This window comes from Salmo salar, chromosome 12 (assembly GCF_965601325.2).
Source record: "Salmo salar chromosome 12, fSalSal1, whole genome shotgun sequence".
NCBI classification, from domain to species: Eukaryota; Metazoa; Chordata; class Actinopteri; order Salmoniformes; family Salmonidae; genus Salmo; species Salmo salar.
Window position 1 is genome coordinate 69,842,576 of NC_138302.1, and position 24,162 is coordinate 69,866,737.

Genomic DNA, 24,162 nt, shown 5'->3' on the forward strand with positions numbered 1-24,162 from the left:
GTAAAGAAGGGTCGTGCGCATGGCGCAATTCGTGACAAAAAAATTCTAAATATTCCATTACCGTACTTCGAAGCATGTCAACCGCTGTTTAAAATCAATTTTTATGCCATTTTTCTCGTAGAAAAGCGATAATATTCCGACCGGGAATCTCCTTTTCGGCAAACAGAGGAAAAAATCACAAAGACGGGGGCGGCCAGGTCACGCGCCTAAGCCCACAGTCCCTTGATCGGCCACTTGAGAAAGGCGATAATGTGTTTCAGCCTGGGGCTGGGATGACGACATTCAGGTTTTTCCCGGGCTCTGAGCGCCTATGGACGACGTAGGAAGTGTCACGTTAGAGCAGAGATCCTTAGTAAAAGATAGAGATGGCAAAGAAGTTCCAGAAATGGTCAGACAGGCCACGTCCTGTAAAGGAATCTCTCAGGTTTTGACCTGCCATTTGAGTTCTGTTATACTCAGACACCATTCAAACAGTTTTAGAAACGTTAGGGTGTTTTCTATCCATATATAATAAGTATATGCATATTCTAGTTACTGGGTAGGATTAGTAACCAGATTAAATCGGGTACGTTTTTTATCCAGCCGTGAAAATACTGCCCCCTAGCCATAAGAGGTTAATGGCTGTTGCCATTAAACACTATTTAACAGAAGTTGCTGAATATTGGCGGGAACTGGAAAACGTGTTCATACATGTCAATCCAAAGCATCACAAACATGCTCAATGGGTGACATGTCTGGTGAGTACGCAGGCCATGGAAAAATAGACATTTTCAGCTTCCAGATATTGTGTACAGATCCATGCAACATGGGGCCGTGCATCATTATGCTGAAACACGAGGTGATGGCGGAGGCTGAATGGCACGACAATGGGCATAAGGATCTCGTTGCGGTATCTGTGCTCTCAAATTGCCATTGATAAAATGCAATTGTGTTCATTGTCCATAGCTTATGCCTGCCTGTACCGTAACCCCACCATGAGACACTCTGTTCGCAATGTTGACATCAGCAAACCGCTCACCCACACGAAGCCATACACGCCGTCTGCCACGGACAGTTAAAACCAGGATTAATCAGTTTAGAGCAAACTTCTCCAGCGTGCCAGTGGCCATCGAAGATGAGCATTTGCCCACTGAAGTCGGTTACGACGCTGAACTGCAGTCAGGTCAAGACCTTGGTGAGGATGACAAGCCCGCAGATGAGCTTCCCTGAGACGGTTTTTGACAGTTTGAGCAGAAATTCCTCGGATGTGCAAACCCAGTTTCATCAACTGTCCGAGTGGCTGGTCTCAGACGATCCCGTAGGTGAAGAAGCCTGATGTGGAGGTCCTGGGCTGGCGTGGTTACACTGGGTCTGCAGTTAACTTCTATGGGTACACCCTATCAACAGCAGGTGAAATATCAAGAGCGCCAAATTTGAAAACAATTAAATGTCATAATTCAAATTTCTCAAACATACAACATCTCCTTAATCTAACCACGTTGTCCGATTTCAAAAAGGCTTTACGGCGAAAGCATAAAGTTAGATTATGTTAGGACAGTACATTGAAAATAGCTGTGTGTAATGTTTTGTCAATGCAAAGACACCAAAAGCAGAAAACCAGCTAAAATTATGCACTAACCTTTGACAATCTTCATCAGATGACACTCCTAGGACATTATGTTAGACAATACATGCATTTTTTGTTCTATCAAGTTCATATTTATATCCAAAAACAGCATTTTACGATGGCGTTGATGTTGAGAAAAATTATTTTCCCTCCAATACCGCCAGTCAATCAGCACAACAAATTAAATAATTACTATTCGAAACCATTGGTAAAATATTATATTGTCATTCAAAGAATTATAGATTAACATCTCGTCAACGCAACCGCATTGCCAGATTTAAAAATAACTTTACTGGGAAATCACACTTTGCAATAAACGAGGTCCTGTTCTCAGAAAAATAGGCTTGGCGATACAGACTAGGCGCCATGTTGGAGAGATCTAAAATCAAAAATACTATGTAAATATTCCCTTACCTTTGATTATCTTCATCAGAAGGCACTTCCAGGGATCCCAGGTCCATAACAAATGTAGTTTTGTTCGAAAAAGCTCATAATTTATGTCCAAAAAGCTCCGTGTTGTTAGCGCGTCCTGTAGGCTACTCAAAAACATGAACGTCGCCCGCCGCACTTGTCTTCACCAAAGAGGGAAACATTTATATTTACGTTCGTTCAAACATGTCAAACGTTGTATAGCATAAATCATTAGGGCCTTTTTCAATCAGAACTTCAATAATATTCAAGGTGGACGATTGCATTCTCTTTTAAAACGTATTGGAACGAGAGTACCCAAACATGCACTCGCGCGCCAGAGTAGTATTGGCCATCCGCTTATGACCAACGTTCCAAGTCTCTTGTTCGGTCAGTTTTCACAGTAGAAGACTCAAACCACTTTGTAAAGACTGGTGACATCTAGTGGCTGGCGTAGGAAGTGCTCAATGATTAAGTCCCTGTGTGTTTCAATGGCATAGGCTTAAAAGTAATTCAACACATCAGGTATCCACTTCCTGTCAGAATTTGTCTCAGGGTTTTGACTGCCATATGAGTTCTGTTATACTTAGACACCATTCAAACAGTTTTAGAAAATTCAGAGTTTTCTATCCAAATCTGTTAATAATATGCATATCCTAGCTTCTGAGTTGGTGTAGGAGGCAGTTAAAAATGGGCACATATTTTTTTCAAAATTCTCAATACTGCCCCCTAGCCCCAACAGGTTAACCTCTCTAGGGTAGGTGGGACGAAATCGTCCCGCACTATTCAACAGCCAGTGACACATCAGAGCGCCAAATTTAAAACCACAAATGTCATAATTCAAAGTTCTCAAACATAGGACTATTTTACACCATTTGAAAGATAAGACTCTCGTTAATCTAACCACACTGTCCGATTTCAAAAAGGCTTTACAGCGAAAGAAAAACATTAGATTATGTTAGGAGAGTACATAGTCAGAAATAACCACACAGCCATTTTTCAAGCATGCATATATGTCACAAAAACCACAGCTAAATGCAGCACTAATCTTTGATCTTCATCAGATGACACTCCTAGGACATTGTTATACAATACATGCATGTTTTGTTCAATCAAGTTTATATATATATATCTCTCTCCTATCTATCTATCTATCTATCTATCAAAAAACAGCTTTTTACATTAGCATGTGATGTTCAGAACTAGCATACACACCGCAAACTTCCGGTGAATTTACTTAATTACTCACGATTAACGTTCACAAAATACATAACAATTATTTTAAGAATTATAGATACAGAACTCCTTTATGCAATCGCTGTGTCAGATTTTAAAATAGCTTTTCGGCGAAAGCACATTTTGCAATATTCTGAGTAGATAGCCCGGCCATCACGGCTAGCTAATTTGACACCCACCAAGTTTGGCCCTCACCAAACTCAGATTTACTATTAGAAAAATTGGATTACCTTTGTTGTTCTTTGTCAGAATGCACTCCCAGGACTTCTACTTCAACAACAAATGTTGTTTTGGTTCGAAATAATCCATAGTTATATTGAAATAGCTCCGTTTTGTTCTTGCGTTCAGGTCACAAGCCGAAGGGTGACGCGCGAGCGCATTTCGTGACAAAAAATGTCAAAATATTCCATTACCGTACTTCGAAGCATGTCAAACGCTGTTTAAACGCGATTTTTCTCGTAAAATAGCGATAATATTCCAACCGGGCGACGTTGTATTAATTCAAAGGCTGAAAGAAAAGAATTGAGAATTCACATGAACGCGCATCTCCAGTGTCACTGTCCCCAGGCAGGCTAGTAACAAACTCTGCTGCTGTTCTTTGCCCAGAGACTGCAGACATCTCATTACACTTTCTGGCTTCTTCTGAGAGCCAATGGAAGCCTTAGAAAATGTCACGTTACAGCACAGATGCTGTATTTTTGATAGAGGCTACAGACGGACAATAAATTGTCAGACAGGGCACTTCCTGTATGGAATCTTCTCAGGTTTTGGCCTACCGTATGAGTTCTGTTATACTCACAGACACCATTCAAACAGTTTTAGAAACTTTAGAGTGTTTTATATCCAAATCTACTAATTATATGCATATTCTAGTTTCTGGGCAGGAGTAGTAACCAGATTAAATCAGGCACCTTTTTTATCCGGCCGTGCAAATACTGCCCCCTAGCCCCAACAGGTTAAAAACCTCTCTGGGATCGTTCGGGACGCTAGCGTCCCACCTCGCCAACAGCCAGTGAAATTGCAGGGCGCCAAATTCAAACACATCTCATAATTAAAATTCCTCAAACATACAAGTATTATACACCATTTTAAAGGAACTTCTTGTTAATCCAGCCACAGTGTCCGATTTCAAAAAGGCTTTACGGCGAAAGCACACCATGCGATTAATCATGTTAGGTCAGCGCCTAGCCACAGAAAACCATACAGCCATTTTCCAACCAAGGATTGGTGTCACAAAGTCAGAAATAGTGTTCAAATTAATCACTAACCTTTGATCTTCACCGGATGGCACTCCCAGGACTCCATGTCAGACGACAAATGTGTTTTGTTAGATAAAGTTCATCTTTATGTCCAAAAACCTCATTTGAAATTGGCGTGTTATGTTCAGAAATGCATTGTCTCAAACAAACATCCGGTGAAATTGCAGAGCCACATCAAATTACAGAAATACTCATCATAAACATTGATGAAAGATACAAGTGTTATACATAGGATTAAAGAAACTTCTTGTTTATCCAGCCGCTGTGTCCGATTTCAAAAAGGCTTTACGGCGAAAGCACACCATGCGATTATGTTAGGTCAGCGCCTAGCCACAGGAAACCATACAGCCATTTTCCAACCAAGGAGAGGTGTCAGAAATAGCGTTAAAATTAATCACTTTGATCTTCATCTGATGGCGCTCCCAGGTCTCCATGTTAGACAATAAATGTTTGTTTTGTTCAATAAAGTTCATCTTCATGTCCAAATACCTCCTTTTTGTTCGCGCGTTTAGTCCAGTAATCCAAATGCACAAAGCGCGGGCACAAAGTCCAGACGAAAAGTCAAAACTTCCAGTCAAGTTAGTAGAAACATGTCAAACGATGTGTATATAATCAATCTTTAGGATGTTTTTATCATAAATCTTCAATAATATTCCAACTGGACAATTCCGTTGTCATTAGAAAGGAAAGAGAACGAGCGTCGCGCTCACAGCCACACGCGAGACTAAACTAATGTCTTTCAGCTTGACCACTTGTTGAAACAGCTCTTATTTGATCCCCTTTCACAATACAAGCCTGAAACAAATTCTAAAGACTGTTGACATCTACTGGAAGCCTTAGGAAGTGCAATCTGACCCCACAGACACAGGATATTGGATAGGCAATCACTTAAAAAAAACTACAAACCTCAGATTTCCAACTTCCTGGTTGGATTTGTCTCAGGTTTTTACCTGCCATATGAGTTCTGTTATACTCAGACATTATTTTAACAGTTTTGGAAACTTTAGAGTGTTCTATCCAAATCTACTAATTATATGCATATCCTAGCTTCTGGGCCTGAGTAACAGGCAATTTACTCTGGGCACGCTTTTCATCCAAACTTCCCAATGCTGCCCCCTATCCCAATGAAGTTAAAGAGGAGTGGGACAACATTCCACAGCCACATTCAACAGCCTGATCAACTCTATGCGAAGGCGATGTCTCGCTGTGTGAGGCAAATGGTGGTTACACCAGATACTGACTGGTTTTCTGATCCACGCCCCAACTTTCTGTGTTTTTAATAGTTATGTGACCAACCGATGCATATGTATTCCTAGTCATGTGAAATACATAGACTAGGGGCTAATGAGTTTTTCATTTGACTGATTTCCTTATGAACTTTAACTCAGTAAAATCTTTGTAGTTGTTGCATTTTATATTTTTATTCAGTGTAGCTAATGTTACACCGCAAGTCAGATGTCTCTTTGCCGAAAATGGTGCGTGTTTGAAACCAGCTAATGTTAGATAGGAGCTAATAGCCAACGTAGCTATCTGACATCTTAGCACCATGTTTATCTAGCCGGGTAGCTCGCAAAGTAGCTCATCTAGGTAGCTATCACCACAGATGAAAGGGTTAGTTCTGATAATCTTTGCTAAAAGGTCACATAGCTATATGCTTAGCTAACTTGCTTATTGCATGCATGTTGACACAAGCCTTATTAGTGAATTAACTAATATTTGTAACAGGAGTTTGATTTTGGTCACTGTGTCAATTCATCAGTTTCTCAATACTGCACCATCTTGCTGCTGCTGATTTTCCCAGCTAGACATTCCTTGGCATTGTGCAGTGCTCATGGCTCAGGCGGTGAGTGGCGGCTGGCATAGTCCCTCTACATAGCAAAGCTGGTGCTATCGTCAAGGCCGATAGACTAGAAAAGGCCAATATCAGCCTGATGTATCGAATCAGATGATTATCGGTCGTGTTTTAGTCATCTTGCGTAGAAAATAGTCCTGATAATATAGACCTAGGTCTACATAATATCTGAAACAACTAACACATTCATCAATTTTCAGTCATTTTAATTGTCAAGTCCGGTCTTTCTACTCAATACTGAAACAAATTTTACCAAGTCGTTAAAGTATTTATAATTTTAAGTGTATTTTGGATGTAATCAAAGCATTAATGTACCAGAGGCCACTAATATTTACCCTGGGGGGGAAGCCCCTCTGGACACGTGAGTTTTTGACTTTGACGTTACCGGCATCCCACTGATGATACGTTAGTTTGTTCTCTAATGGGAACTAGAAAGGTAGACTTGTTTTCAATCTTTCTCTCCAGGCTGGAAATGTAGCTCTCACACATGGCTTAGCTGATACACAGATTACTGCACAGAGTAGTTTTTCCTGTTAGTCAGAGCTCTCTCTCTCTGGGTTCTATTTCTTTCTGTGGCACCAGGAAAATGTGGTGTTGCATACAGAGGACTCGTTGACTCCCGTACCTGGTGGACAGACATGTAGCCCATCTTGCTCGGCTGATCAACATGCGTTGGTGGGTGGAGTGCACTGTGCTCACTTGTCACGTGCCGGGTGAAAAAAGTAGCGCTTAATCCTTCAAACAAAGGCCTCGCTTAGCTGGTCGTCGACAGGCCCCAGATAGCCCTGCAGGCCTTGCCTGCACTGCTTTGTAGGCCGCCTGGCCCCCCGCCCACCACTTAATGGCCCTGATCTGATGTGATTCACATGACCAGGGCACATAACTTCCAAACCCTTCGCTGTGATGAAGTTTCCATGGCACTGTTTCCAAGGCACTGTTTATTAGCGCATGTCATGGTTTACCTTTTTATTTTTCGGTGTTTTGCCAAATTATTTCTAATAGCAAGCTTATTATTTGGAGCCAAAAACGAGCTTATATATGTCAGGTTGCCCTGTTATTGGTTTTGGTCTCTTTTGTGTTAAATTGGCAAGGCAGGATTCTGAGTATGAATGGAGCAGTGACAGAGCCATAGGTCGTAACATTGACTTACTATGTGATTACGCATACACATGAAGTAAATATTAAGTGGAGGTGCTCCTTTACCCATCTTATTTTTCCTGTTTTGTTTTCAGTGTTAAAGGAAAGTCAGATTGGGCTCCCGATTGGCGCAGCGGTCTAAGGCACTGCATCTCAGTGCTAGAGGCCTCACAGACCCTGGTTCGATTACGGCTGTATCACAACCGGCCGTGATTGGGAGTCCCATAGGGCGGTGTACAGTTGGCCCAGCGTTGTTGGGGTTTGGCCAGGGTAAATAAGAATTTGTTCCTAATTGACTTGCCCAGTAAAATAAATGGTAGGCTAGATGGGGAGCTATTGCTATTGTTTACTCAATGAAAGTGACCTTACATTACAGCCCAATTTGACAGCTTCTAAGGTAACGTTTTATACGCTTGTCAACCTGGTTTAAACTTCTCATGATTATGCAAACGCATGTGCCAGGTTGGGTAGGTGGGCTAAGATGTGGTTTAATAATGTAGTTAGAGCAGTGGTTCAGAGAGATGTACCCAGCTGCTGTTTACTCAGGGGCTAGAGGCAGGCAGGCAGGGAAACGGCTCTCAGCCCACTGTGACATTCACACAGCCATGGCAGAATTGTAACGCCCCATTTTGGGAGGCTAGTAGAGGAAAGCACTAACTCTCTAATTACCTCCCCACCCCATCTCCCCTGGGCTCCCCACACAGTGATACACAGAACTGGGATAGTGCTAACCTATGGATGCGTGTTTCAGAGCTACGTAACCTCCCCGACATTAGTCTGCCACAAGTTCATATAGCCTAGAATGTCCTGCTTGTTTTCAACAATAGGTCGAGACATCTTTAGCATAGACTATCCAAGTATGCTATTATTGGAGCATACCGTTTTGAAGTGACACATTTATCATGAACATTAGAAGTTTGACAGCATGTTAGATGTGTGTCTATCTAGACAACTTGTCAGACTGAAAGGGGAAAAAAATAACGATTAACATATGCAGATTGCGGGTTGACACAGTCCATTGTCTGATATAGCTGTGATAAAGTAGCCCACAGATATTCAACTGTTAGACTACGTTTGGAAATCAATTGCATTATGAAAATTCAGACATTCTATTTATTTTGATAGCCTAGGAAAATGTGTTTACAACCAATCTTTGTTCCAAAGAAACTGCTCAGTTGGCCACAGCTCTTGTTTCTTGGAGACAGGACTAACTGCCTCCTTTGTGTGGCTGCGTTAGTCATTTCTCTCTCTTTTACACTGTGCTCCCCCCTCATTTCTTTCCCCCTCTCATTCTATTTCTGTGACTGTTACTGTATAATAAATCAAATGTGGAGCAAAAATGTTTTCTTGCTTGGTTTTCTGTTGCCCTCCCATACCCTTTCCCATGACCAGATTGTTTGTGTTTCTGGGGGATGGCACTCGTTTATGTCCTAGTTAGAAACTGTTATGTGACTGTTGTACAGTCATCAACAAGATGGTGGTGGTAGTAGTGTATGTTGGAGCCAATGGGGATTGGCGAAATATTGTGTACTCCCCTGTGTGTTTGCTCAACCTAAATCTTTTGATTAAAAAAACGAATCCCAGAGAATTAGCCTTTTGTTGATGTGTTTAGAATTTTCCACAACATTTATATAAGTGTTGATAGGACCATTTTGAATGACTGAAGTATCTTCCCTGTTCTGTCAGGAGGCGAAAATCATGGTGGTGCCGTGCCCCAGTGTCCAGCCCATCGAGGAGGCCCTGGAGGACTGCACGCGTAACGTGGTTCCCATCATACTCTATGCCCTCAACCAGGACACCCTCACTGCCGAGCAGGTGGCCGAGCTGAGGAAAGTCAAAGAGACGCTCCCCTTCCCCATCTTCTTCATCCGTATCCCAGCCGAGGCCTCCCCCGAGCCCAGCCGGCGCCTGGAGAGGGAGAAGAGCCCCCTTTACAAGCAACTGCTGTCCCTAGGCTTTCTCAGCACCCCAGTAGGGAACTGTTCCTGCGGAGCCCCCTCCCAGACGCCCAGCCTGGCCACCAAGCCCCAGAGCGTACTGGGGGAGGCCTTTGAGAGGCTACAGCGCCTCCTGGTGCCCTTCGCCCGCCAGGTGCTCCACTACCAGCATGTGGAGGCTGCTAACCTGCTCAACGGGGTGCACTGCCGATGCCTCGACCTCTTCATCAACCAGATGAGTAGAGGGACTTTTGTGTGGGAGTCAATCAATTAGCTAATTAAGTCCTATATAGTGTCACAATGTGTAACAGAAACTTGTTTAATTTGAAGTAGAGAAAAATGATAGTGGTGGCAGACTGACTTATCCTCCTCTCCCTGGCTGCAGGCCTTTGACATGCAGAGGGACCTGCAGATCACGCCGCGGCGGCTGGAGTACACGCGGGAGAAGGAGGGCGAGTTGTTCACCTCCCTGATGGCCATTGCCAACCGCAAGCAGGAGGAGATGAAGGAGATGATTGTGGAGACGCTGAGCAGCATGAAGGAACAGCTGCTGGAGGATGCTGCCAACCTGGAGTTCACAGGTACAAAGGCCAACTTAAGACTGATGCTGTCAAATGTCTCTGAGATAATAGCATACCATTGCTGTACTACTGACCCTCAACTGACCTTCAGTTGGTGATGGATGACACTGAGTTTACAAGACACAATCTTGAGGTGACCTGTGTAGGAACTCAGTAAAAGGACCTTAATTGTTAATGTGGGACATACAGCTGACACAATAAGTAGATGACACGATTAGTTGCAAAAGGCAGAAGTGTCAAAGGGTTGTCGTGGTGGGGGGGGGGGAGCGATCCATTGTTCAGTCAGCAGCAGGTGTCAATATGGTACTTTGCCCAAAACATTGAAGACCACTTGACTGGTTACAAATTATACATTTCATTTAAGAAAGACCATTTAGCCTACTTGAAAAATGTCACTGTGAAATTTCACCACGCTTTCGAACTACATTATCTTTCGCTCACACTTTCATTCAATGTGTCTTTCTCTGACCTCACAGACCTCATAGTGGCAACCAACGGAGAGCCTGTTACTTCAAAGGTTATAAAATCCTGCATCCACCAGATCCAGGAGCTGATAGTTGTGAGGTTAAACCAAGCAGTGGCCAACAAGCTGATCAGCTCTGTGGACTACCTGAGGGAGAGCTTTGTAGGAACCCTGGAGCGCTGTCTAAACAGCCTGGAGAAGTCCAACATGGAGTCCTCCGTCCACAACGTCACCTCCAACCACCTCAAACAGGTGTGTGTAAAGTCACAACGTTAGCTAATAGGATTCCTCAAAAAACAGCGTAAAAGACAATGTATGTAATTACAGTTTTCCCACGAGACAGTTTTAACTTAAATGATAACATCTTGTTCTATTTTTTCTCCATCTCTCTTCCTGTCTTGGTCAGATCCTTAACGCTGCCTATCATGTGGAGGTGACCTTCCATTCAGGATCCTCTGTTACAAGACTCGTCTGGGAGCAGATCAAACAAGTAACCATTCCCAGTCAGGCCTCTGGAATCTGATTTTAAATTGTTGTTTGGAATAACAACAACCTTGATTTGTCATTAGCAAAATAGCAACTCACAAATGCTCTCTCTCTCCTGCTTTCTCTCCTCCCCAATGAAGATCATCCAGAGGATAACGTTTGTGAACCCTCCTGCCATCACACCAGAGTGGAAGAGAAATGTGGCCCAGGATGCCATAGAGAGCCTGAGTGCTGCCAAGCTGGCGAAGAGTATCTGCTCCCAGTTCAGAACACGCCTCAACAGCTCCCACGACGCTTTTGCTGCCTCCCTGCGACAGGTACACCAACTCAAACTGGAAACGTTGTTTTTCATGCACCTTCACACTCTCCATCTGGTTTTGCCTTGGCTGCTACGTTCTTTCTCAGCGGGAAAAACTGTTTGCAATTATGTTAAAATGACCTGTCAACCATTTTCTTGTTGTGATAATGATGACATTTCAATCAGTTTTGCCAGGTTTTGTTCATGCTATGTCTTGGGACTCTCAGCCTGCTTACTTGCAATGTCTCACTTAAGCCACTCGCCAGTCATGGCTTTTGTCTGATTTTCTGTTTGAACTTCTTTGATCTCAATGATGAAATTGCTGTGAGGGTTGTCCCCACGACTGACAATGTGATTGTCATTATTGATAAAGACCCTCAGTGTTTTTTTTCTGATGCTCTTATGTTATGTGGAGGAATGTCGTAAACTTTTGTTGGAGCATACTGAGAAGCTGTGTTTTTTGTTGTTGTGTATATTTGCCTATGAGATTTCAACCAATAACATGTATATGTGTAGCTGGAGGAAGGTCACACGGGGCGGTTGGAGCGTACTGAGGATCTGTGGCTGCGTGTGAGGAAAGACCACGCCCCACGGCTGGCCCGGCTGTCTCTGGAGAGCCGCTCCCTCCGAGACGTGCTGTTGCATGGTGAGACATACTCTCTCTCATATACACACACATGCTCATACATACATACAGTGCCTTGAGAAAGTATTCAGTCCCCTTGACTTTTTCCACATTTTGTTACAACCTCGGCAATCTACACACAATACCCCATAATGACAAAGCGACAACCTAGATTTTTTTTATTTGCAAATGTATTAAAAACAGATGCCTTATTTACGTAATTTTTCAGACCCTTTGCTATGATACTCAAAATTGAGCTCAGGTACATCCTGTTTCCATTGATCATCCTTGATGTTTCTACAACTTGATTGGAGTCCACCTGTGGTAAATACAATTGATTGTACATGATTTGTAAAGGCACACACCTGTCTATATAAGGTCCCACAGTTGACAGTACATGTCAGAGCAAAAACCAAGCCATGAGGTCAAAGGAATTGTCCATAGAGCTCCGAGCTTGATGGGAGAACTTTCCAGAAGGACAACAATCTCTGCAACATTGAAGGTCCCCAAGAACACTGTGGCCTCCATCATTCTTAAATAGAAGAATTTTGGAACCACCAAGTCTCTTCCTAGAGCTGGCTGCCTGGCTAAACTGAGCAATCGCGGTACAAGGACCTTGGTCAGGGAGGTGACAAAAAACCCGATAGAGCTCCAGAGTTCCTCTGTGGAGATGGGAGAAACTTGCAGAAGGACAACCATCTCTGCAACACTCAACCAATCAGCCCTTTATGGTAGAGTGGCCAGACGGACGCCACTCCTCAGTAAAAGGCACATGACAGCCCGCTTGGAATTTGCCAAAAGGCACCTAAAGACTCTCAGACCATGAGAAATGTGTTTCTCTGGTCTGACTAAACCAATATTGAACTCTTTGGTCTGAATGCCAAGCGTCACTTCTGGAGGAAACCTGCAACATCCCTACGGTGAAGCATGGTGGTGGCAGCTTTAAGCTGTGGGGATGTTTGTCAGCAGCAGGGACTGGGAGACTAGTCAGGATCAAGGCAAAGATGAACGGAGCAAAGTACAGAAGTCCTTGATGAAAACCTGCTCCAGAGCGCTCAGGACCTCGGACTGGGGGCGAACCTGATCGAACATCTCTGGAGAGACCTGAAAATAGCTGTGCAGCAGCAATGCTCCCCATCCAACCTGGCAGAGCTTGAGGGGATCTGCAGAGAAGAATGTGAAACTCCCCAAATACAGGCGTGCCAAGCTTGTAGCGTCGTACCCAAGAAGATTCGATGCTGTAATCGCTGCCAAAGGCGCTTCAACAAAGCACTGAGTAAAGGGTCTGAATACTTATGTAAATATATTTCAGTTTTTCGACACTTTTTGCTTTGTCATTATGGGGTGTATTGTTTGTAGATAGAGGGGGTGAAAAAAACATTTAATCAATTTTAGAATAAGGCAATAACGTAAGTGTTGAAAAAGTCAAGGGGTCTGAGTACTTTCCAAAGGCACTGTACGTACATACACACTTGATGTTTGTAAACCCGCACCCGCCCGCAATTGCTAATAACTCATCCACAACCGCCTGACTATGTGAAAATCTGAGGCCTGCACCCAACTCTTACCCGCAATATAGAAAATACACTAAGCTACAGTCAAAGACAGCAGAAATAAAAAAAATTGACAGGGGGGCAGGATTTTTGGGGGGCCTGATTTTAGATGTTTCTGCTTATAATTTCCGACATTTTGGTAGGCCTTGTCTATAATTAGATACATGCAGATTCTCTTCTGTCATATGTTGCCAAAGAAGAAAAGATAAACCTTTACTCACCAGAATGTCATAAATCGATAGAATGAATGCTTCAATCTAGTTGACATCGGTAAAGTTTTCTGTCATTTTCTTTAACGGATCAAAGACGCTTGGGGACCAGGGACAAAATGCAAAAAAATAATAAAAATAAAGATTTTTCCGTGCTAGATTTCCAAATGCCATCAGTTTGACCGGTTTTAAGGAAATGGAAAGCTGTTAAAACGACCCAACATGTTTCTGATAAGATTTCAGTTCGGTTTGGATGCATTTTTTATGTGGTTGAAATACTATCAGCTTTTATGATGCTGATAAATATGGTGCCGCTACAGATGGTATCTAACTGAGCATTCGCATTCTCTCAAGAGGCTGAAAGAATTATCATATTTCTCCACTCCTGTTACCGAGTCAACATTTTGCCTACATTTGGTGTATAATTTTACTGCAAGAAATGCTTAATTCTGCAGGCTATGTGAGTGATTGTAGGTCTACAGATTTCAGTTTCCATCTGAACAGTAGACTGCAGTCCCTTTGACGTGACAGGCATATTTGAAGTCCCCATCTTGATTGTCAAATTTGTATAGAGCCTCACAATCATCACACTGCGATCATCCTCTTTTACCACTTCACAAAATCTTTCCCAAACATTACTTTTCTGTCCCTCCCTTGATTGCCCCTCCACATTTAAAAAAAATTCAGTGTAGATGAAGTGGAGACGGGTTGAAGAATAATTTTTAAGCCTTGACAATTGAGACATGGATTTTGTACCTGTGCTGTTCAGAGGGTGAATGGGCAAGACAAAAGATTTGTGCTTTTTAAACAGGGTATGGTAGGAGGTGCCTGGTGCACCGGTTTGAGTGTCAACAAATCAAATTTTACTTGTCAAATGCAACAGGTTTGACACCTTATAGTGAAATGCTTACTTACAAGCCCTTAACCAACAATACTGTTTTAATAAAAAAAATTAAGAGCATAAAAGTACTACTAATTAAAGAGCAGCAGTAAAATGACAATAGCGAGGCTATTTACAGGGGGTACCGGTACAGAGTCAATGTTAGGGGGCATTGGTTAGTAGATAATAAACGGAGTTGCAGCAGTGTAAAAGAGGGGGGGCAATGCAAATAGTCCGGGTAGCCATTTGATTAGATGCTCAGGAGTCTTATGGCTTGGGGGTAGAAGCAGTTTAGAAGCCTCTTGGACCTAGACTTCGCGGTCCGGTACCACTTGTTGTCCGGTAGCAGAGAGAACAGTATGACTAGGCTGGCTGGAGTCTTTGACAATTTTTAGGGCCTTCCTGACATTACCTGGTATAGGTCTTGGATGGCAGGAATTTTGGCCCCAGTGATAAAAAAGTGTTTTATTTCACCATTATTTAACCAGGTAGGCCAGTTCTCATTTACAACTGCAACCTGGTCAAGATAAAGCAAAGCAGTGCGACAAAAACAAACGTACAGTCAATAACACAATAGAAAAATCTATGTACAGTGTGCAAATGTAGGGAAGTAGGCAATAAATAGGCCATAGAGGCGAAATAATTCAAATTTAGCATTAGCACTGGAGTGATAGATGTGCAGGATGATGATGATGTGCAAGTAGAGATACTGGGGTGCAATAATAATATGGGGATGAGGTAGTTGGGTGTGCTATTTACAGATTGGTTGTGTAAAGGTACAGTGATCGGTAAGCTGCTCTGACAGCTGATGCTTAAAGTTAGAGAGGGAGGTAAGACCCCAGCTTCAGTTTTTTTGTCGTTTTTTTTGCAATTCGTTCCAGTCAATGGCAGCAGAGAACTGGAAGGAAAGGCGGCCAAACGAGGAGTTTGCTTTGGGGATGACCAGTGAAATATACCTGCTGGAGCGCATGCTACGAGTGGGTGTTGCCATGGTGACCAGTGAGCTGAGAGAAGGTGGGGCTTTACCTAGCAAAGTCTTATAGATGACCTGGAGCCAGTGGGTTTGGCGACGAATACAGTTGAAGTCGGAAGTTTACATATGCTTAGGTTGGAGTCATTTAAACTTGTTTTTCAACCACTTCACAAATTTCTTGTTAACAAACTATAGTTTTGGCAGGTCAGTTAGGACATCTACTTTATCCATGACACAAATTTTTCCAGCAATTGTTTACAGACAGATTATTTCACTTATAATTCACTGTATCACAATTCCAGTGGGTCAGAAGTTTACATACATTAAGTTGACTGTGCCTTTAAACAGCTTGGAAAATTCCAGAAAATGATGTCATGGCTTTAGAAGCTTCTGATAGGCTAATTGACATTGTTTGCGTCAACTGGAGGTGTACCTGTGGATGTATTTCAAGGCCTACCTTCAAACTCAGTGCCTCTTTGCTTGACATCATGGGAAAATCAAAAATCAGCCTAGACCTCAGAAAAAAAATTGTAGACCTCCACAAGTCTGGTTCATCCTTGGGAGCAATTTCCAAACGCCTGAAGGTACCACGTTCATCTGTACAAACAATAGTACGCAAGTATAAACACCATGGGACCAAGCAGCCGTCATACCGCTCAGGAAGGAGAAGCGTTCTGTCTCTTAGAGATGAACGTACTAAGGTGTAAAAAGTGCAAATCAATCCCAGAACAACCACAAAGGACCTTGTGAAGATGCTGGAGGAAACGGGTACAAAAGTATCTATATCCACAGTAAAATGAGTCCTATATCGACACAACCTGAAAGGCCGCTCAGCAAGGAAGAAGCCACTACTCCAAAACCACCATAAAGTCAGACTACGGTTTGCAACTGCACATGGGGACAAAGATTGTACTTTTTGGAGACATGTCCTCTGGTCTGATGAAACAAAAATAGAACTGTTTGGCCATAATGACCATCATTATTAATGACCATCATTTGGAGGAAAAAGGGGGAGGCTTGCAAGCAGAAGACCATCCCAACCGTGACGCACGGGGGTGGCAGCATGTTGTGGGGGTGCTTTGCTGCAGGAGGGACTGGTGCACTTCACAAAATAGTTTCACTTCCTCATGATGCCATCTATGTGGATATATTTGAAGCAACATCTCAAGACATCAGTCAATAAGTTAAATCTTGGTCGCAAATGGTTCTTCCAAATGGACAATGACCCCAAGCATACTTCCAAAGTTGTGGCAAAATGGCTTAAGGACAACAAAGACAAGGTATTAGAGTGGCCATCAAAGCCCTGACCTCAATCCCATAACTGTTGTGGGCAGAACTGAAAAAGCGTGTGCGAGCAAGGAGGCCTACAAACCTGACTCAGTTACACCAGCTCTGTCAGGAGGAATGGGCTAAAAATTCACCCAACGTGTTGTGCGAAGCTTGTGGAAGGCTACCTGGAACGTTTGACCCAAGTTAAACAACTTAAAGGCAATGCTACCAAATACTAAACTTCTGACCCACTGGGAATGTGATGAAATAAATCATTCTCTCTACTATTATTCTATAAATAAAGTGGTGATCCTAACTGACCTAAAACGGAATCTTTACTGGGATTAAATGTCAGGAATTGTGAAAAACTGAGTTTAAATGTATTTGGCTAAGGTATGTAAACTTCCGACTTCAACTGTATGTAGCGAGGGCCAGCCAACGAGGGCATACAAGTCGCAGTGGTGGGTAGTAAATAGGGCTTTGGTGACAAATGGATGGCACTGTGATAAACTACATCCAATTTGTTGAGTAGTGTTGGAGGCTATTTTATAAATGACGTCGAGGATCGGTAGGATGGTCAGTTTTACGAGGGTATGTTTGGCAGCATGAGTGAAGCATGAGTGAAGGATGCTTTGTTGTGAAATAGGAAGCCGACTCTAGATTTAATTTTGGATTGGAGATGCTTAATGTGGGTCTGGAAGGAGATTTTACAGTCTAACCAGACACCTAGGTATTTGTAGTTGTCCACATATTCTAAGTCGGAACCGTCCTGAGTAGTGATGCTAGTCAGGCGGGAGGTTGCGGGCAGCAATCGGTTGAAGAGCATGCACTTAGTTTTACTAGCATTTAAAAGCAGTTGGAGGCCATGGAAGGAGTGTTGTATGGCGTTGAAGCTCGTCTGGAGGTTTGTTAGCACAGTGTCCAAAGAAGGGCCAGATGTATACAGAATGGTGTTGTCTGCGTAGAGGTGGATCGGAGAATCACCAGTAGCAAGAGAGACATAATTGATGTATACAGAGAAAAAGGGTCGGCCCGAGAATTGAACCCTGTGGCACCCCCATAGAGACTGCCAGAGGTCCGGACAGCAGGCCCTCCAATTTGACACACGGAACTCTATCTGAGAAGTAGTTGGTGAACCAAGCGAGGAAGTCATTTGAGAAACCAAGGCTATTGAGTCTGCCGATAAGGATGCAGTGATTGACGGAGTCAAAAGCCTTGGCCAGGTCGATGAAGACGGCGGTTATGATATTGGTTAGGACCTTGAGCGTGGCTGAGGTACACCCATGACCAGCTCGGAAACCAGATTGCATAGTGGAGAAGGTACGGTGGGATTCAAAATGGTCGGTGATCTGTTTGTTGACTTGGCTTTCGAAGATTTTAGAAAAGTAGGGCAGGATGGATATAGGTTTATAACAGTTTGGATCTAGTGTCTTCCCCCTTTGAAGAGGGGGATGACCACCGCAGCTTTACAATCTTTGGGGATCTCAGATGATATGAAAGAGGTTGAATAGGCTAGTTTAAAGGTGTTGCAACAATTTCTGCGGATATTTTTAGAGAGGGTCCAGATATTCTAGCCCAGCTGATTTGTAGGGATCCCGATTTTGCAGCTCTTTCAGAACATCAGCTGTCTGGATTTGGGTTAAGGAGAAGTGTGTGTGTGTGTGGGGGGGGGGGGGGGGGGGCTTGGTCAAGTTGCTGCATGGGGTGCTGAGATGTTGGCCGCGATAGGGGTAGTAGCCAGGTGGAAAGCATGGCCAGCCGTAGAAAAATTCTTATTGAATTTCTCGATTATCGCAGATTTATCAGTGTTTCCTATCCTCAGTGCAGTGGGCAGCTGGGAGGAGGTGCTCTTATTCTCCATGGACTTGGACTTTAGTGTCCCAAAACGTTTTGGAATTAGTGCTACAGGAAGCGAATTTGTTTGAAAAAGCTAGCCTTAGCTTTCCTAACTGACTGAGTATATTGGTTGCTGACTTCCCTGAAAAGTTGCTATTCGACGTGCAGTCAAGTCTGGGGTGAACCAAGGGCAATATCTGTTCTTAGTTCTACATTTTTTGAATGGGGCATGCTTATTTAAGATGGAGGAAAGCACTTTTGAAGAGCAACCAGGCATCCTCTACTGACGGGATGAGGTCAATATCCTTCCAGGATACCCGGGCCAGGTCGATTATAAAGGCCTGCTCGCTGAAGTGTTTTGGGGAACGTTTGACAGTGATGAGGTGTGGTCGTTTGACCACGGACCCATTACGGACGCAGGCAATGAGGCAGTGATCGCTGAGATCCTGGTTGAAGACAGCAGAGGTGTATTTAGAGGGCAAGTTGGTCAGGATGATATCTAAGATGGTTATGGATTTAGGTTTATACCTGGTAGGTTCCTTGATTATTTGTGTGAGATTGAGGGCATCTAGCTTAGATTGTTGGACGGCCGGGGTGTTAAGCATGTTCCAGTTTAGGTCACCTAACTGAACGAACTCTGAAGATAGATGGGATGGGGGGGGCTGCGATCAATTCACATATGGTGTCGATCAATTCACATGGTGTCCAGGGCACAGCTGGGGACTGAAGGTGGTCTATAACAAACGACAACGGCGAGAGACTTGTTTCTGGAAAGGTGGATTTTAAAAGTAGAAGCTGGAATTGTTTGGGCACAGACCTGGATAATATGACAGAACTCTGCAGGCTTCTGCAGTAGATTGCAACTCCGCCCCCTTTGGCAGTTCGATCTTGTCGGAAAATGTTATGGTTAGGGATGGACATTTTAAAGTATTTTTGGTGGCCTTCCTGAGCCAGGATTCAGACACAACTAGGACATCTGGGTTGGAGTGTGCTAAAGCAGTGAATAAAACAAACGTAGGGAGGAGGCTTCATGCCTGAAACCAAGGCTTTTACGGTTACAGAAGTAAACAAATGAGAGCGCCTGGGGAATGGGAGTGATGCTGGGGGCTGCTGGGCCTGGGTTAGCCTCTACATCACTAGAGGAGGAGTAGGATAAGGGTACGGCTAAAGGCTATAAGAACTGGTCTTCTAGTGCGTTCGGAACAGAGAGTAAAAGAAGCGGATTTCTGGGTGCGGAAGAATAGATTCTAGGCATAATGTACAGACAAGGGTATGGTAGAATGTGAGTACAGTGGAGGTAAACCTAGGCATTGAGTGACGATGAGAGAGGTTTTGTCTCAAGAGGCACCATTTAAGGCCGGTGAGGTCACCGCATGTGTGGGGGGTGGAATAAAAGGGCTAGCTAAGACATATTGAGCAGGGCTTGAGGCTCTACAGTGAAATAAGACAATCACTAACCTAATCAGCAATAGACAAGGCATATTGACATTAGGGAGAGGCATGTGTAGCCAAGTGATCATAGGGTCCAGTGAGTAGCTAGGCGAGCTGGAAACACGGCGTTTCAGACAGCTAGCAGGCCGGGGCTAGCAGATAGGCCTCGGGGACGTCACGACGGCAGAGCCTGTTGAAACCCCCTCGGACGGTTACATTGGCAGACCAGTCGTGATGGATCGGCGGGGCTCCGTGCCGGCAGCAAAGGGTCCTGGCCAATTAGCAAAAGAGGTATTGAAGCCCAGGAATTGTCTGATGGATCTCTTCGGCTAGCCGGGAGATGGGCCTAGCTTGAGACTAGCTCCAGGCTAACTGTTGCTTACTTTGGGACAGAGACGTTAGCCAGGAGTAGCCGCTCGGATAGCAGCTAGCTAGCCGCGAAGATCCGGTGTAAAGTTTGAGCTTACAGTAGGAATCCGGAGATGTGGTAGAGAAAAAGCAGTCCGATATGCTCTGGGTTGATATCGTGCTGTGCAGATTGGCAGGAATTTGTTGGGCTGAGGCTGGCTGATGTCAGAGTTAACGGTGATGACTGCTAGCAGTGGCTAACTGACTAGTAGCTAGTTAGCTGGCTAGCTTCTGATGGGGGTTCCGGTTCTAAAGTATAAAAAATTGCAGATTCATACCACATTGGGTGAGGCGGGTTGCAGGAGAGTATGTTCAGTCCGTAGATGGAAATTGAGATTAAAAATATATACGAAGAAAACGATATATTCACAGGACGGGACAAGACAAAGATAAAACAGACGTCCGACTGCTACGCCATCTTGGAATGATATGTACTGGGCTGTATGCACTACCCTCTGTTGTGCCTTGCAGTCGGAGGCCGAACAGTTGCCATACCAGGCAGTGATGCAACCAGTCAGGATGCTCTCAATGGTGCAGCTGTAGAACCTTTTGAGGATCTGAGGACCCATGCCAAATCTTTTCAGTCTCCTGAGGGGGAATAGGTTTTGTCGTGCAGTCTTCACGACCGTCTTGGTGTGCTTGGACCATGTTAGTTTGTTGGTGATGTAGACGCCAAGGAACTTGAAGCTCTTAACCTGCTCCACTACAACCCTGTCGATGAGAATTGGGGCGTGCTCGGTCCTCCTTTTCCTGTAGACATCTCCTTTGTCTTGATCAGGTTGCGGGAGATGTTGTTGTCCTGGCACCACACGGCCAGGTCTCTGACCTCCCTATAGGCTGTCTCGTCATTGTTGGTGATCAGGCCTACCACTGTTGTCATCGGCAAACTTAATGATGGTGTTGGAGTCGTGCCTGGCCATGCAATAGACTGGTTCACCCCGCTACCATCCAGAAAGCGAGGTCAGTACAGGTGCATCAAAGCTGGGACCGAGAGACTGAAAAACATCTATCTCAAGGCCATCAGACTGTTAAACAGCCAACACTGCCACAGAGAAGCGGCTGCCTACATACAGACTCGAAGTCATTGGCCACTTTAATAAATGGATCACTAGTCATTTTAATAACGGCACTTTAATAATGTTTACATATCTTGCATTACTCATCTCATAGGTATACTGTATTCTATACCATCTATTGCATCTTGCCTATGCCGCTCGGTCATAGCTCATCCATATATTTATATGTACATATTCTTTTTCCATCCCTTAACTTAGATTTGTATGTATTAGGTAGTTTTTGTGGAATTGTTAGATATTACTGCACTGTTGGAACTAGAAGTACAACCATTTCGCTACACTCGCATTAACATATTCGACACCTTATTGGCCTTGCCCCAAAGAATTGAGACTGTTCTGAGGGCAACGGGGTGCAATTCAATACTAGTAAGGTGTCCCTAATGTTTTGTACACTGTGTGTATATATAACATCACACACACAGTGCATTCGGAAAGTATTCTGACCCCATGACTTTTTCCACATTTTGTTACGTTATAGCCTTATTCTAAAATTTATTAAACACTACCCATAATGAAAAGGAAAAATAGTTTTTAGAAATGTTTGCAAATGTATAAGAAACTGTCACATTTACATAAGTATTCAGAGACTTGTCCCAAAGCCACTCCTGCGTTGTCTTGGCTGTGTGCTTAGGGTCGTTTTCCTGTTGGAAGGTGGACCTTTGCCCCAGTCTAAAGTCCTGAGCACTCTGGAGCAGGTTTTCATCAAGGATTTCTCTGTACTTTGCTCTGTTCATGTTTCCCTCGATCCCTAGTATCCCTGCCACTGAAAAACATCCCCACAGCATGATGCTGACACCACCATGCTTCACTGTAGGGATGGTGCCAGGTTTCTCCAGACGTGACGCTTGGCATTCAGGCCAATGAGTTCAATCAGACCAGAGAATCATGTTTCTCATGGTCTGAGAGTCTTTTAGGTACCTTTTGGCAAACTCCAAGCGGGCTGTCGTGCCTTTTTAGTGAGGAGTGGCTGCTGTCTGGCCACTCTACCATAAAGGCCTGATCGGTGGAGTTGCAGAGATGGTTGTCCTACTGGAAGGTTTTCCCATCTCCACAGAAACTCTGGAGCTCTGTCAGTGACCATCGGGTTCTTGGTCACCTCCCTGACCAAGGCCCTTCTCCCCCGATTGCTCAGTTTGGCCGGGCAGCCAGCGCTAGGAAGAGTCTTGGTGATTGCAAACTTCTTCCATTTAAGAATGATGGAGGCCACTGTGTTCTTGGGAACCTTCAATGCTGCAGAAATGTTTTGGTACCCTTCCCCAGATCTGTGCCTAGACACAATCCTGTCTCTGAGCTCTACAGACAATTCCTTCGACCTCATGGCTTGGTTTTTGCTCTGACATGCACTGTCAACTGTGGGACCTTATATAGACAGGTGTGTGCCTTTCCAAATCATGTCCAATCAATTGAATTTACCACAGGTGGACTCCAATCATGTTGTAGAAACACCTCAAGGATGATCAATGGAAACAGGATGCAGCTGATCTCAATTTCGGGGGTCTGAATAGTTATGTAAATAAGGTATTTGTTTTATTTTTAATACATTTGCAAAAATATCTAAACCTGTTTTTGCCTTGTCATTATGGGGTATTTTGTGTAGATTGACAATTTTAGAATAAGGCTGTAACGTAATAAAATGTGGAAGAAGTCTAATAGTATACACATAGGGTTGTCCTCTCTCACAGGTCAATCACAATAAAGCAATCTCTGTATGTTTCTTCGTCTTTTTGGCAGGCAAGCCCAAGCTTGGCCGAGAGCTGGGGCGGGGTCAGTATGGAGTGGTCTATCTGTGTGACAGCTGGGGGGGACGCTACCCCTGCGCTCTGAAGTCTGTGGTACCGCCCGACGACAAGCACTGGAACGATCTGGCTCTAGAGTTTCACTACACCAGGTGAGACGGCCCAGCCAGCGGAGAGGGAAGGATTTAAAGACGACCTGCTGCTTTGACTTGTCATATATGGCCACACCTGGGCCATGGATTTCAGCCATACCCTTTCAGTTTGTAGTTTCAACCATAGTTTATGTCCTAGCATTTCAATACAGCACGCCTTTAAACTGAGATAGTAATAGAAAGTAAAAAAAGTTTACTTTTTTATATTGAAATTGGTCTCTACTCAAGTGAAGAATAGTCCTCCAATAACAAACAGTGGTGCGACTCATTTGTCATCAACTTAACTTCTTTGTTGGTGGTGACAGGTCTTTGTATAGCTCATGTACTGGTTAAATCTCCACACCCTCTAGGACACGCAATGGGCTCATTTGAGTAGTAAGGCGCAAGCTACCGACTAGACAAGTTGAGTGAAGTCGGAGGAGTTGAATCTGCGACATCTGAATGTTTCAAACGGATGTGGTTTTCCAACATCCAGGCTCAGTGCCACATAGCACTGTTGCAATTGTTTCTAAATGTTTTTCTTCGTAATATTGAATTAAACATGTCTCCAACCCCCATATCACACACTCAAACTGTACATATGTGTGTACATTGTACTATCAATTGGTGAGAGAGACTCAAATCACATTTAATTGTACATAACCACTGTATAGATGAATCGTGGCAAAGTTGGTTCCTGTTTCAGTCAAGTCTTTGGTCAAGTTTGGGTGGATTAAACAAAAACACCTTCATTATTGGTTGACAATAGACC

General features: G+C 43.8%; 1 protein-coding gene across 1 annotated transcript in view; it reads left to right on the top strand.

Annotated features, from left to right (window-relative positions):
• dstyk (dual serine/threonine and tyrosine protein kinase) overlaps positions 1-24,162 on the top strand; it is a 47,239-nt gene that overhangs the window by 14,152 nt on the left and 8,925 nt on the right. The window contains exons 4-10 of the mRNA XM_082959268.1: positions 9,185-9,688; positions 9,821-10,016; positions 10,493-10,731; positions 10,886-10,969; positions 11,106-11,282; positions 11,780-11,909; positions 23,255-23,411. Of these exons, the coding sequence (XP_082815394.1) occupies positions 9,185-9,688; positions 9,821-10,016; positions 10,493-10,731; positions 10,886-10,969; positions 11,106-11,282; positions 11,780-11,909; positions 23,255-23,411 (1,487 nt within the window). The remainder of the gene's footprint in view (positions 1-9,184; positions 9,689-9,820; positions 10,017-10,492; positions 10,732-10,885; positions 10,970-11,105; positions 11,283-11,779; positions 11,910-23,254; positions 23,412-24,162) is intronic.